The 16,226-nt window shown below is 36.9% G+C and overlaps 1 protein-coding gene across 13 annotated transcripts in view; it reads left to right on the plus strand.

The window, feature by feature from the left end:
• Window positions 1–16,226, plus strand: part of MYO9A (myosin IXA) — a 279,521-nt gene that overhangs the window by 220,034 nt on the left and 43,261 nt on the right. For 10 of the 13 annotated variants that reach the window (XM_043553998.1, XM_043554007.1, XM_043554005.1 and 7 more), the window contains 6 exons: window positions 8,692–8,884; window positions 10,401–10,529; window positions 11,347–11,452; window positions 12,290–12,421; window positions 13,152–13,275; window positions 14,594–14,647. In XM_043553998.1, the coding sequence (XP_043409933.1) occupies window positions 8,692–8,884; window positions 10,401–10,529; window positions 11,347–11,452; window positions 12,290–12,421; window positions 13,152–13,275; window positions 14,594–14,647 (738 nt within the window). The remainder of the gene's footprint in view (window positions 1–8,691; window positions 8,885–10,400; window positions 10,530–11,346; window positions 11,453–12,289; window positions 12,422–13,151; window positions 13,276–14,593; window positions 14,648–16,226) is intronic. The other 3 variants (XM_043554000.1, XM_043554002.1, XM_043554008.1) reach the window with 1 other exon arrangement.

A 16,226-nucleotide genomic window follows, 5' to 3' on the forward strand; every position in this document is an offset into this window, starting at 1 on the left:
TTGGAGTTCTATGATCCACCTTCAGAGAGGGGCCCTACTGAATGTCCTACACTGGCACTGAGACCTCTGAAGAGCTGTACTCTCAGAAAGGGAGTGAGTCATTAATAGGCTGGACGTTATAAAAGCTGAAGACGAGCTTTAAGGCATTCTTAATTAGATTAAGATGATCTGTTCCTTAATTTGACTACCCTCTCCAAAGAGACATAACATCATCAACGTTTATACTTTATCTATATATAATAACAGATATTAAGAAATGAGACAGAGAAAAAAAACACATAGACAATGTCAGTAGACTCACAGATGACCCAATTACTGAATTTTCAGACCTGGACTTTAAAACCTTTTTTTTCAAATATGTTGAAATATAGATAAAAAAAATTTATTATTTTTTTTAAATTTTTTTAACATTTATTTATTATTATTGAGAGAGAGAGAGAGAGAGCTCAAGCATGGGAGAGGCAGAGAGAGGAGGAAACAGAATCTGAAAGCAGGCTCCAGGCTCTGAGCTGTCAGCACAGAGCCGACGTGGGGCTTGAACTCACAAACTGCGAGATCATGACCTGTGCTGAAGTTGGCCGCTTAACCGACTGAGCCACCCAGGTGCCCCGAAAATTTATTTTTTATCAATATCTGAAATATACATTTAAAAGAGAGGCAAATGGAGATTCTAAAAATAAAAAATGCAATTGGAATTATAAACTCAAAAGATGGGCTCAACAGCATATTGGTCATAGGAGAAGAGAAGATTGGTGAACTAAAAGATAGGTCAGTAGAAATCTATAAGTGCAGAGAGCAAAAAAGAAGGGGGAAATACAAAGATAAACACGAGAAACATCTAGGAAAAGATGAAAGGTTCTTAAATGTGGGTAATTGGAGTCCAGGAAGAAAGGAAAGAGAATAAGGGAAAAGCAACATTTTAAGAGATAATGGCCAAGACATCAAGTCACAGGTTCATGAACCATTTTTAACCTAAAGCGGGATAAATACAAAGGAAGCCACACCAGATGGACACTTCTCCAAATGAAAGGAAGAAAAATTCCTTAAAAGCAGTCTGAAAGGAAAAAATAAAAAGCACTGCTAAAGCAGCAGTGAAAAAAAACTGACAACTGGCTTCTCAACAGAAATGATGGAAGTCAAAAGACAGTGGCCTGGCATGTTTTGAGAGTTATAATAAAATGAAGCTAACTCAGAGTTTTGTACCTTGTGACAATAGCTTTCAAAAATGAAAATGGGGGCACCTTGTTGGTTCAGTCAGTTAAGCGTCTTGATTTTGGCTCAGGTCATGATCTCATGGTTCATGGATTGAGCCTCATGTTGGGCTCTTTGCTGACAGTGCAGAGCCTGCTTGGGATTCTGTCTTATCCTCTCTCTCCCTGCTCCCCAACTCGTGCACAAGCACTCTCTCTCTCTCAAATAAAGAAATAAACATTGAAAAAAAAAGTGAAAATGATGTGAAATTATTTCTAGACAAAGACTCAGAATATGTCACCAGCAGCCTTGCACTAAAAGAAATACTAAAGGAGGTACTCCAGGCAGAAGGAAAATGACATTGGATAGAAACAGAAACATAGGAAAGAATGAAGAAAAATGCAAAGAGTGAATAATATTTATAAATCTAAGTGAATATGACTAAAAATACAATAATGTCTTTTATAACACTTCAAATATATAGTTGACCCTTGAACAACAGGGGTTTGAACATCATGGGTCCACTTATTTGTGGATTTTTTGATAAACACAGTTATGTAAATGTATTTTCCTTATGATTTTCTTTTTTTAAGTGTTTATTTAATTTGGATAGAGTGCACAAGCTGGGGAGGGGCAGAGAGAGAGGGAGTCAGAGAATCCCAAGCAGACTCCATGCTGTCAGCACAGAGCCCAATGCTGGGCTTGATCTCATGGATCATGAGATCATGACCTGAGCTGAAATCAAGAGTTAGACGCTTGGCCACCTGAGCCACCAAGGCACTCCTTCCTTATGCTTTTCTTGATAACATTTTATTTTCTCTAGCAGTGTACTTCATTGTAAGAACACAATGTATAATACACATATAACATATAAAAATGTGTTGATTGACTGTTTATGTTATCAGTAAGGTTTCCAGTCAGCAATAGGCTATTAGTAATTAAATTTTAGAGGACTCAAAAGTTACATGCAGGTTTTTGGCTACATAGGAAATTGGTGCCCTTAATTCCTACATTGTTTGAAGGCCAACTATATAGAATTAAACTGCCTGACAACAATAACAACACAAAAGTTACTTGGGTAAATGGAATTAAACTATACTAAGGTCCCTGGGTTATCTGGGAAGTGGTTAAATTGTTCAAAATACATTAGACTTAAATATGTTATGGATATTTGTTTTAGTCTTTAACCACTAACAGAAAAGCAAATGAATATATGTCTTAAAAGCTAATAAAGAGGGGCGCCTGGGTGGGGCAGTCGGTTAAGCGTCCGACTTCAGCCAGGTCACAATCTCGCGGTCCGTGAGTTCGAGCCCCGCGTCGGGCTCTGGGCTGATGGCTCAGAGCCTGGAGCCTGTTTCCGTTTCTGTGTCTCCCTCTCTCTCTGCCCCTCCCCCGTTCATGCTCTGTCTCTCTCTGTCCCAAAAATAAATAAACATTGAAAAAAAAATTAAAAAAAAAAAAGCTAATAAAGATGGGAGAATGGAAAAACGAAAAATATTTGATCTAAACGAAGACCAGAAATGAGAGGAACAAACATAAATTAGATCAGAAAAGAAAATACATAGCAGATTGGTAGGTATAAGTCCAAATATATTGGAGATTACATTAAATGTTAATAGGTAAGATACTTCCAGTTAGAAGACTAGGTTAAAACCAACTGAAAAATCAGTGATATGCTGTTTACAAGCAACATTCTTAAATATAAAGATACAGAAAGGCTGAAAGCAAAAGGATAGATTTGTATGCAAAGACTAACAAATAGAAAGGTGGTGTACGTATACTAGTACTAAAGTGTATTTTAGGGCAAAAAACATTTCAGATGAAGATGTTTTGTAATGATAAAATGGTCATCCCGTCAGGGAGATACAAAAATTCTAACCTTTTTTATTTTTTTAATATTTATTTTTGAGAGAAAGAGTGTGCACAAGTGGGGGAGGGGCAGAGAGAGAGACAGAGACAGAGAATCTAAAGCAGGTTCCAGGCTCTGAGCTGTCGGCATAGAGCCTGATGCAGGGCTTGAACCCATGAACTGTGAGGTCATGACGTGAGCTGAAGTTGGACACTTAACTGACTCAGGCACCCCCAAAAATTCTAACATTAGGGGAGACTTGATATTATTGCTTTAATACCTAGAGACAAAAATTTAATAAGGGTGCAAATGATAGGAAAACAAGATGAAAAAACTTGACCTAGTTGATGTGTAATGAATCTTGCAGTCTTTTCAAGAGCACATGGGGCATTTGAGAAAAATTGATTATATGTTGGGTTATAAAGCAAGTCCCTACAAATTTCAAGAGGATTGAAAATGTTGAGAGTACATTTTTTGACCCAAGTGATATTAAGCTCTAAATCAACATAAAGATAACTAGATAGTCTTCAAGTACTTGGAAATTAAGCAATACTCTTATAAATTACAATAAAAATGAAAAAATATTTTGAACTAAATGATAAAGTATGACTAGGTACAAAAGTGTGGGTACAGCAAAAGTTGTGAGTAGAGGACTAATTACAGCTATTTTAAATGCATACAGTTAGAAAGGATGTAAAGAAAGAAATGATCTAAACTTCTATCTCTAGAAGATGGGGAAAAGTAACCTCAGCAAATTTAATCCAAAGGCAGTAGAAGGAAGATAATAAAGAGAAATAAATGAAATCAAATCTACAAAGCCAAATTTTAGCGCTTTGGAAATACTAAAACCATGGATAATCCTGAAAAAACAAAAACCTGCAACCAAGAATACTCTATACAGCAAGGCTGTGATTCAGAATAGAAAGAGAGATAAAGAGTTTTCCGGACAAACAGAAATTAAAGGAATTCATCACCCCTAAACTAGCCCTATAAGAAATGTTAAAGGACAGAAATGTTTCCTTTCCTTTGTCTGGAAAGAAAGACCATAAGTAGTAGGAATAAGAAAAATAGGAAAAGCAATAAAAATAAGTATATCTGTAAAAATCAGTCAAGGAACTGACAAAATTAAAGATATAAAATGTGACACCATATACCTAAAACATGGTGGGAAGGAGTGAGGAATAAAGTATGGGGTCAAACTTAAGTGACCACCAATTTAAAGATTGCTAAATGCATAAGATATTAAATATAAACCTAATGGTAACTACAAATCACAAACTGGTAGTAGATATCCAAAAAATAAAAGAGAAAGGAATCCAAGTATATCACTAAAGAAGGCCAGCAAATTGTGAGAGAAGAGAGCAAGGGACGAAGGGAACAGAGAACTACAAAACAACCATAAACAAGTAACAAAATGACAGTAAGTACCTACCTATCAGTATTTACTTAGAATGCAAATGGACTAAATATTCCAATCAAAAGACATAGAGAGATGGAATGGATAAAAAAACAAGGCCCATTATATGTTTGCTACAACAGACTCATTTCAGACCTAGAAACACCTGCAGATTGAAAGTGAAAGGTAGAAAAGCATTTATCATGCAAATGGAAATGAAGAGCCAGGGTAGCAATAGTTATATTGGACAAAATAGACTTTAAAACAAAGACTGTTAACAAGAGACAAAGAAGTACACTATATAATCATAAAGGGAACAGTCCAACAAGAGGGTATGATAATTATAGGGGTGCCTGGGTGGCTCAGTGGTTAAGCATCTGACTTTGGCTCAGGTCATGATCTCATGGTTTGTGAGTTCAAGCTCTGCGTTGGGCTCTTTGCTGACAGCTCAGAACATGCAGCCTGTTTCAGATTCTATGTCTTCCTCTCTCTCTGCCCCTCCCCCACTTGTGCTCTGTCTTTCTCTGTCAAAAATAAACAAACATTAAAAAAATTAAAAACAGGGGCGCCTGGGTGGCGCAGTCGGTTAAGCGTCCGACTTCAGCCAGGTCACGATCTCGCGGTCCGTGAGTTCGAGCCCCGCGTCGGGCTCTGGGCTGATGGCTCAGAGCCTGGAGCCTGTTTCCGATTCTGTGTCTCCCTCTCTCTCTGCCCCTCCCCCGTTCATGCTCTGTCTCTCTCTGTCCCAAAAATAAATAAACGTTGAAAAAAAAAATTAAAAAAAAAAAAATTAAAAACGAAGATGTAACAATTGTATATATTTCTGTGCCTTTCTACATAAAGGAGCTGATAACAACCATAAATGAAATAATTGATAGTAATACAATAATAGGGGACTTTAACAACACATTATATTAAGGGATAGATCATACAAACAGAAAATCAACAAGGAAACAGTGACTTTGAATGACACACCAGACCAGATGGATCTAAAAGATACATTCAGAACATTCTATCCTAAAACAGAAGAACACATATTCTTTTTTTTTTACACATATTCTTTTCAAGTGCACATGGAGAATTCTGCAGAATAGGTTACATATTAGACCATAAAAAAAGTCTCAACAGATTCAGAAAGATTGAAGTCATACCATGCATCTTTTCTGACTACAATGCTATGAAACTAGGAATCAACAACAACAAAAAATCTGGAAAGAATACAAATACATGGAGGTCAAATAACATGCCATTAAATGATGAATGGGTCAACCAAGAAATGAAAGAGGAAATCAGAAAAACTCATGGATATAAATGAAAATGAAAACACAACAGTCCAAAATCCTTGGGATGCAGCAAAAGCTTTCTAAGAGGGAGGTTTTGAGCAGTACAGGCCTACCTCAAGAAACAAGAAACATCTCAAATAAACAACGTAACCTTATACCTAGGAGAGCTAGAAAAGAACAAACAAAACCCAAAACTAGTAGAAGGAAAGAAGGAAAGATTAGAGCAGATAAAATGAAATAGAAACTAAGAAGACAGCAGAACAGATGAATGAAACTGGGACCTGGTTCTTTGAAAAGATCTAAAATTGATAAACTGTTAGCAAGACTCCAGAAGAAAGGACTCAAACAAAATCAGAAGTGAATAACCACTGACACCATAGAAATACAAAGGATTATAAGAAAATATTATGAAAGATTATATGCCAACAATTTGGGCAATCTAGAAGAAATGGATAAATATATAACCTCCCCAAACTGAGTCAGGAAGAAATGGAAAATTTGAACAGACCAGTTAGCAACGATGAAATTGAGTCAGTAATTAAAAAAAAACAACAGCAAAAAACAAACAAAACCCTCCCAACAAACAAGTCCAGGACCAGACAGCTTCATGGGTGAAATCTAACATCTAAAAAATAATTAATACCTATTCTTCTCAAACTGTTCTAAACAAGAAAAAGGAAAGCTTTCAAACTCATCCTATTAGGCCAGCAATACCCTGAATCAAAACCAGATAAAGACAGTACAGGAAAAGAGAACTACAGGTCAATATCTCTGATAAATATAGATGCAAAATCTCAACAAAATATTAACAAAGCAAATTCAGCAGTATATTAAAAAAATCATTTGCCATGATTAAGTGGGATTTATTCCTGGGATGCAGGAGTGGTTCAATTTTTGTAAATCAATTAATGTGATACATCACATCAAGAAAAAGTATAAAAACTATGTGACCATTGCAACAGATGCAGAAAAAGAGTTTACTGAAGTTATACCATCCATTCATGATAAAGACCCACAACAAAGTAGGTTTAGAAGGAACATACCTCAACATAATCAAGGCCATATATGAAAAATCTATAGCTAACTTCATAGTCAATGGGGAAAAACAGAGCTTTCCCCCTAAGGTCAGGAAGAAGACAAAAATGTCTACTCTCACCACTTTTATTCAACATAGTATTGGAAGTTTCAACCACAGCAGTCAGACAGATATGGAAATAAAAGGTATGGAAATTGCTAAGGAAGAGATAAAACTTTCACTATTTGCAGATGACATGATACCATATATAAAAAAAAAAACTAAAGAGTCCACCAAAAAGTTACTGCTAAATAAATTCAGTAGGATTGCAGAATACAAAATCAATCTATGGAAATCCACTGCATTTCTATACACTAAGTAGCAGAAAGAGAAATTAAGAAAATATTCCCATTTAGAATTCTACCAAAAATGATAAAATATCTTGGAATAAACTTAACCAGAGAAGTGAAAGTCCTGTACTCTATAAACTGTAAAACGATGAAAGAAATTGAAGATGACACAAACAAATGGAAAGATATTCCATGTTCACGGATTACAAGAACAATTTTCGTTAAAATGTCCGTACTACCCAAAGCAATCTACTGGATTTAATGCAATCCCTATTAAAATGCCAGCAGCATTTTTCATAGAACTAGGACAAATAATCTTTTTTAAAAGTTTATTTATTTTGAGAGAGAGAGAGAGTGAGTTGGGGAGGGACAGAGCAAGAGAGTGAGAGAATCCTAAGCAGGCTCCACACTGTCAGCACAGAGCCCAATGCAGGGCTCGAACTCATGAACCATGAGATCATGACCTGAGAGCCAAAATCAAGAGTTGGATGCTTAACCAACTGAACCACCCAGCCACCCCACGACCAAGTTAGAAAAAGAGAATGATGCAAGAGAAGGAAAAGAGAAGAGATTTATAAAAAAAGATCTGAGTCTCAGAGATAATACCTGGCATTTTTATCTTCTGTGAATTACTTCAAATAATCTTCAGGATAAGCTGTTCTTTTACAGTCATGTAAACTGTAGTTAGTAGGATTATGATGTCAGATACACTATTTTTTTAAAATGTTTATTTATATTTGAGAGAGGGAGAAAGAGCATGAGTGAGGGAGGGGCAGAGAGAGAGAAAGAGAATCTGAAGCAGGCTCCAGGTTCTGAGCTGACACAGGGCACAAACTCCTGGACCATGAGATCATGACCTGAGCTGAAGTAGTAAGAAAGAGCTTGAACACTAATCATGGGTCAGTCTGTGTGTGCTTCTGCCTTTGGCTATGATATTGTTCAGTTAAACTTCCCTGAAGTTGGGGCGCCTGGGTGGCTCAGTCGGTTAAGCGTCCGACTTCGGCTCAGGTCATGATCTCGCGGTCCGTGAGTTCGAGCCCCGCGTCGGGCTCTGTGCTGACCGCTCAGAGCCTGGAGCCTGTTTCAGATTCTGTGTCTCCCCCCGTTCATGCTCTCTCTCTCTCTCTCTCAAAAATAAATAAACATTAAAAAAAATTAAAAAAAAAAAACTTCCCTGAAGTTTACATAAACATTGAAGCATTGTTAAGCCTCAGAAATTACTGGCAGCTCTAATTCATATCTAATCAGACTTTCTATTGGTGCTTGGTAAATGTTTAGCACACAAAGTCTATTCCCTTTCTCCTTTGTCCAAATCCCAACTTTATGTGAAGAACTTTTTAATAGGAAGGGGAACAGTAGCCTGTTGCCACTGTCTTCATTCTCTACCCCATTATATTTTGAGGGGATTCGTAGTGGTAGAGGATTGAAAAGTACATCTCACTTGATATATATTGTCAGTGTTAACCAGAATTCCCTTTCCCTCCAAGTCCTCTAACTGTGTTCATGAAACTTCAGGGAAATAAAAAGTAGTTCCTCTTAAGTAACTGGTTAAATATGTTTAAAGATGTTTGAATGTATTTGGAAACAGAAAATTATCTTCCATTTAGTATGATCCAGAGCTGTCATCTCGACAATTTGGGGTTGAATTGTCCCGTTTGACCAGTGAAGAACGAACTGTTCCTTTAGTGGTGGAAAAGCTCATAAACTACATTGAAATGCATGGACTGTACACAGAAGGTATTTACCGAAAGTCTGGTTCAACTAATAAAATCAAGGAGCTCCGACAGGGTCTAGATACAGGTAAGATAGTGCTCTCCAAATCAAGACCACATGCTTTTATTTAAATAGGTCATTTTACACTCTTAAAGTTTTCATTACATGTTGCCTTTTTTTCTCGTAGCCAAAAGAATGCAATCTTTTCTGTGGTGCTTATTCATTTTGTGGCTTTCTAAAGAATCTTTGTTTTTATGTGGTCAGTTCAGCAAACACATATTGAGTGTGTCATTTATACAAGGCATTATTAGGTACCTCAGACAGATCTCATTTAATCTTAACAATTTGGTATGGTCATGATATCTGTAATTTACAAAGAAGAAAATAATTTAAAGAAAATTACATAATGATCTGTTGATGATGATGTAGAGCAGTGTGCCAATGTTTTTATTCTAATCTTCACAACAGTCCTATGATTTAGGGATTATTATCCTACTTAAAGAAACTGAGGCTTACAGAGGATCTTGCCCATAGACTCACCACCAATAAGTGATCAAGCTGGGATTTAACCCCAGATGTTCTGAATTCATAATCTAAACTATCGCCTATTAGTCTGTTATTTTGACTCCCAAGTGTGCTGTTTCTGATGCATGTTCTCACCTTCCTATATTGATGACATAATTATTTAGTGGATTAAACATGTACCTGTGTAGAACTGTAGCCTCAGCCCCAGAATATATCAGGAGTTTGACTTTGGTTTCATTGTCAACTTCTACTTTTTATCACTATTGAGAAGGAATAGATCATTTTGAATCAAACATAGATACAAAGCTTGTCTCTGTGTCTCCAGGAACCTATCTACATGCTTTTTCTTTCTAGTTGTTTTGTTTTGTTGTTGTTGTTGTTTTAATGGGCAAATCAGGGAGAAATTAGTATGGAAATAACAGAAAATGTTTGGTAAAACTCAAGCAGGAACTTCTGCCTACCAGAGACTCCATCTACTCCAGTTTAAAGGCAGTTTCCAACTTGTGTCTTGCACCTTGGGTCAGCACAAATGAAAAATCATTCATCCTGTATCCTCCCAATCATTTCCTTTGTATAACCTTTGGGAGTTTATAAGTGAAACAGAGTAAAGATATGTCCTTTACATTTCCTAAGTTCAGTTATTGCTGTCCTTTCATCTTTAAAAATGACTTAACATTAGCCTTATTTTTAGAAAATGTCTTCTGGGCCTTTTCCCCATGTGTCATCCAAAGCATTGCTAATGAAAGTGTGGCTCACAGACCAATCTACAAGATAAGTACAAAAACTGAGTGTAAGCATTTAGAAATACTTACAACAGTATTTAACAGAGCTTTGACATGAAAGCATATGATCTTTTATTTTACTTATTTAGCAGTCTACAACAGATTTGGAAAACAAACAAAAAGCTGTTCCTTTACCACTGTTAGAAGTGCTTTTCTACAGCAAACAATTAGATTGTAAAAGGTATTAGTTCAATTAAGAACATGAAGGCTTCCTTGGTGATGATAGTTTCTAAAGTGAATTATTTTAATTTCTTTGCATGTTTTGGCTTTGTTATCTAACTCTTGTCTATAAACAGATGCTGAGAATGTAAACCTGGATGACTATAACATACATGTCATTGCAAGTGTATTCAAACAATGGCTTCGTGATTTGCCCAATCCACTCATGACCTTTGAGCTCTATGAGGAATTTCTTCGAGCTATGGGTAAGCACAGGCTTCCTGGATTCCACGGAAGGGCTATACTTGGGAAAGGAATGCTATCTTCATTATAGATTTATTATGTCATCCTCTAGTGGTTTAGTCCATATAGGTCCAAAAGTAAGCTTTTGACAGTCAATACAGAACTGCCACTGTATTCTCACCTATTCATTTGTGGATTTTTGAGAGCTTCATTAAAATATCAGGATCCCAAAAGTTTTCTGAGTAAGTCAGCTAGTTGCTTCTCACAAAGAGATTGAAAGACTAGATTAAAAATTATAAACACATTAGAAAACTAAATAGATTTAAGGGCCAGCTTATATTCATTTAAATTGTGAATCTAGGCAAGATCTCTGCTATGTATTTTATGCCAGGCCTACTAGATGATGGAGTTTAGTTTTTCAGCACTACAGGTATGTAGGGTGTTGCTGAAGGCCTGCCTAGACGTGTTTAGGCCCTGAGGCATTACTCCTCAAATTCCTATAAGACCAATTTATAAATTACATGGCAATTAATTAATTTTAATGGGGGAATCCACCTGCCACAAAATGCCTAATAAACTAGGCTGTCTCTTTCCCCTTGCTGTAATAAGGATTACTGGGATATAGATTAAAACCAGGAGACTGCTTAGTGAATATAGAATTCAAGCAAAGGAAGATTAGTAGTAATTGTGAGTTGCTTGTTTTCTGTCATACAGGTACAACTGTCTCTCCTAAAACTTTAAAATTTAGAGCCAGGCTGCCCTGCTTCTATCTGTTCAGGAGGAAGATACAGCATATAAGAGGGCGTATTCAATTTTATTTGCTGTCCTTACTCTTTCTAGGCCTTCAGGAGAGGAAAGAAACAATCCGTGGTGTATACTCTGTGATTGACCAGCTCTCTCGAACTCATCTCAATACACTGGAACGCCTCATCTTTCATCTAGTCAGGTAATTTCAAGGAGCAAGGAAAGATATGATAGTTTTGGGGTTTTTTTGTTTTGTTTTGTTTTTGATTCTTTTAAAAGGGAAGAACTCCTTCATTTGGAAAACTGACAGATCTTTTTTTTCCTATTTATAAAGTCAGCGACTCAAACAGGGGCTTACAGTTCCTTGGAGCAGAAAGCCTCAGCTGAGTTGGACTGCATGACAGGTGCTTCTCTGCCCTGTTTGAGCCATGTAACAACTTCAGCCTCATGGTGGCACTATGTAGCCTAACCTCCTTATCTCATTCCTGAACTAGGAAGTAGACATAACCTAATTCAAAGGAGGTGGGTTCAAGTGGTGCTTGAGAATTGACTGACCAGAGACTTCAGGAGTGGTCTCTCTTCTCTGAGTATAAATATCTGCAGTAGTTGGGTAGAAAGTTATGTTTATTTTTTATTAGATAAATATCTGGTAAATACTAGATAAATGTTAGATGAATATCTAATATGACTATCTGAAAATGCCTTAAAGTCTCTGCTGTGCATTCTTCAGACACGTTTATCAGGTGTATGGCAGTGGGTCAGAAATTTCCCTTGATAAGCTATCTGCTAGCCTATATTGCTTCAAGTAAGGGACAGAGTAAAAGTGCATTAAAAAAAAAAAAAAAAAAAGAAGTATATTTTCCAGAGGCAAAGGAATAGCTTTGGGAAAAGTCTACAAGTATCTTCTTTCAACTGATATGTATATCCTTCCAGTACAATGTGCTTGATGTCATACGTCATCTTTTTCTCATATCCTCTGCCTGTGTCCGTACTATTTACCCTTTTTTTCTGAACTTCACTTGGTTTTTTTATTCCTTAGGATTGCTCTACAGGAAGAAACTAATCGAATGTCTGCTAATGCTTTAGCCATTGTGTTCGCACCCTGCATTCTCCGCTGCCCTGATACCATTGACCCACTACAAAGTGTGCAGGACATCAGTAAGACTACCACGTAAGGCCTGTTGTTAACACCTCCACAAGACCCCAGAAACTTCTGAGTCAGTGTAGCCACTTTATCCAGATATCGAACATAGTGAATGATTTCTTAAGTTCAGATGTTTTTAAGAAGATTGTTAGACACCATTGGGTTTTCTTACGCTGAAGATGAAAATTTTTTTTTAGATTCTATTCAACTGAACACCATTTGTTTTGAAGAATCTTTTTAAATTTAGCTTTTCTTTAGCAATGCTTGTAATCTCTAAAAATATTTAGAATTTCATTTTACCAAATTATGTATACTTTGTATCTTCCCATAATTAGTCTAACTGGCTCCAAATCCCTTTGGCCTTAGTACTTCAGTATTTCTGCATTTTACTTTAACCTTTTTTGGTGGGCCTCTGGTTTCCTTCTAGATTGATGGTTCTTAACCTTGACTGCAAAAAGAGCTTTAAAAAAAATCCTAGTGTTTTTGTCCCATCCTAGAGAGTCTAATTTAATTGGTCTGGGGTATGGCCTGGGCTTTGCGACATTTAGTCACTCCTCGGGTGGGTACTGAAGTACAGCCAAAGTTGTGGACCACCATTATATAAACCTTGTCATAGAGCTCATAAAATAAGGAATGTTGGTTTTTCTTTCATTCTCCAACCATCTGCCACATTTAGCTGAAAAGCAGTCTGTGGATACTACACTTTATTTGACTTACTTCAGCTCCTAACAGTTTTCTCTTTTTCCTCCTGTTTCAGCTGTGTGGAGCTGATTGTTGTGGAACAAATGAATAAATACAAGGCTCGTCTCAAAGACATCAGTAGCCTGGAATTTGCTGAGAATAAGGCAAAGACCAGGCTGTCTCTGATTCGTAGATCAATGGTAAGATACAAGATGTGGAATCACAGGGGAAAATGGGAGCCTTTCTGGGGCTTTAAGTATGCATTTATGGTGTAAAGAGAGATTATTCTCCAAATCTTTTTCACATGGAATGAGTAAAAAGAAACCACTTTAACTCAGGGTAATATAGATGCCTCATGTTTGATATTTTAGCCCTCTTTAGTAATATGTACAGAATATATATAGTTAAATGTGTAGAAGTTTTTAAGTCAAGTATTTGGGTAAAATGCTGGTGGTTTAATAATCTGTCCTGTTTTCTTTTCCTGTCCTTTCTGTGAAAATTTAACCTATCCTAATTTTTTTCTCTACTTCGTTCCACCATCTGTTCCCACCCTCAACCATGTCACCTTTGATGTTCCTGTTAATACTTGTGTGATGTAGAGAACTTAATCATTTGCAAGAATGTGATTCATAAGGAAATGGAATTCCATCTATGAGTCTACTATTCTCAAATAAAGATTTCTTTAAGGATTTATTATTAGGTTTTGAGAAAAGCCTGGCAAAAATTTAATTTGTTTTCTCCATTTGCCTACTTTTCTGTTTAATATCTTCCTTTGTAACCAGTGATAGACAATTTCAGTTCTCACTGACCAGTAATCAGTAGGATCTGGGTAACTGGGATACTACTGCTGCATTAAAGTCCTATCATTTGCTACCATTCCCCTCAGCTGCAAAACAGAATTGTAGCAATGAAGACCCAGTCAAATTCCCAGTAAATCTCTAAAGGGAAGCAGGCTTCCCTGTCATCATGCCCGTGCTTTTCCAGGAGCCCAGCAATACTTCATCTATATCTTCATGATTTATACTTAGATTAACATTAAAATAACTCTGTTTCTTTCTTTAGTGCTTAAACTGCCTGGCACAGAATAAGTCCTAACAAATATGTCTGTTGATTTAAATTAGTGAAGGGTCTTCTCTAAAAATAAGTACAAACATAGACCTTTTCCAGGCAGTCAAGTTACTAAAGAAAGTTAATTGTAGGACACTATCTAAATCTTTTCCCTAGAAAATGAAAACAGAAACACTATTAAAAAGTTAAACCCTTTCTGGTAGTCTGAATTTTCAGGAGCTCAGTTCTAGGATGCCCAATTTAGCAGTGCCCATCTAAGAAGGATGGGGAGAGACCTTTTACTCTCAAACTGCTTTTCAAAGCAGCTAGACAAGCTGTGCTTTTTTTCCCCTGATGCTGCAGAAGACAGATATATTCAGTCCATTGAAAGATTAAACCTTCTCTTTTAATGGGGCAATGACATGTACATTCTAACCTTCTGCTTTCCTTTTCATGTCCTTCCTAATCCAGAAACCTGTACTAATTGCAGTTAGATTTATGAGCATTACCCGCAATTCAGTCTCGGTATGTATTAATATTGCAATGTGTCATAGCCACTTTACATTATTGTCTACCATCCATCCAGAGTTGTTCTGCTCTGTCTATCATCCATGCCTGTCCACCTTCCATGTACAGCCCCAGTTCAGGTCCCACTTCCTGACCAGCCTTCACTTGTTTTTCTCTTACTCTTTTTCTTTAGAACCTTCCCTTTTCTTCCTTTGTATCATGCAGCTGAACAGTGTCCATTTATAATATACTGGTTTTGCTCTTTGTCAGATAAGCCTCTTTGTAGATTTCTTCTTTGGTTGGATCATTAAAAGGTAACATTGAAAGTGGCTTTGAGGTATCAAATTAATTTCTGAAGAACTTTGTTCTCATTGGTCCCCTTCACTTCATTACTTGAAATACCTATTACTACTACTAGCATCCTCCATCATTAGTAATGCTTATTTGTCCATTCATATCTGTGACTTTAATGGTGACTTCCCAGATATAGAATAATAGCTCTCATCTGCTTAGCATTTTTCAGACAGAGCAGCAAGCAAATGGTAGTGAAAAAATTGACAGACTGGTTTTAGACTTCATAGTATAAATATCATAGTATAATAGAGCTCATACCAGGATTTCATTTATTATACAAAAAAAGGAAAGGAGAGATGGAAAGCTAAGAACACCAGTATATGTGGAAACTAACTTTAGAGGCTATCCATCTGTGGTTAACTAGTTCATTGAGGATCTCAATTTGCTGGGATATAAACACCGATCAGTTTTGCTTTTTACCTAGTAACTGCCTGCCAACTCTACCATGTCTGACTCCCCTTTCTGATTGGATGTCAACTGCCTTCACAGTGTCTTGTCACTATTCTGCAATTTTTAAACACTCTTGTCTCATGGCAGTATTTAAGAATCAGTTTTCTCCATATTATAACTTGAGTCACAGACTTGATTCAGTTACTCTTTTCATTTTCTCAGGCAAACTAGACCTTAATCTGGGGCTGAAAACTTTTGGGGTGGATAAGTAGGTTCCTTTTATTACACATGTCGGCCGTCCCTTTTTCTTGTGGTTTTTCTTCCTCTAGTGTTGAAACTGGGAGGAGTGATACCGGGGGCAAAATCCTACATGATATCCCACTGTTGAGGTGGCAGTCCTCTTTCTTGGTGGTTCAGCACTGCTGTTCTAGCTCATTGTCAATAGCCTAAATGTAGGTGAGTGGGAACTTCCATTTATCCTGCTAACAGATCAGTCCTATCCCATGTTTACAGGCATTGGCAATCCCTTGGAAGATTTGGTTACATCTTTGGACTAAACCTACTAATGGCATTCACACCATGGGACTCTGTATGTCTTTTTTTGCCTCAGGACTTTACAATCAAATCCACCTCCCAGTACCAGTTCTAGGGCCTACAGGCACATTAGGGGAAAGGTTACATTTTTCATACCTCTTGGAACCAGGTTCCAGGAACCAGGCCATTGTCTTTCCTGTCTTACTATCTCTCACTTCCCCCACCATACTCTCTCCTTATTTCTCTTTTCCCTTATGTATATAACAGAGGGGTAAATCAGTAAGTCTTTTGCCTATACAAATAACCAAATAGGGAATGA

This window comes from Prionailurus bengalensis, chromosome B3, assembly GCF_016509475.1.
Source record: "Prionailurus bengalensis isolate Pbe53 chromosome B3, Fcat_Pben_1.1_paternal_pri, whole genome shotgun sequence".
In the NCBI taxonomy this organism is placed as follows: Eukaryota; Metazoa; Chordata; class Mammalia; order Carnivora; family Felidae; genus Prionailurus; species Prionailurus bengalensis.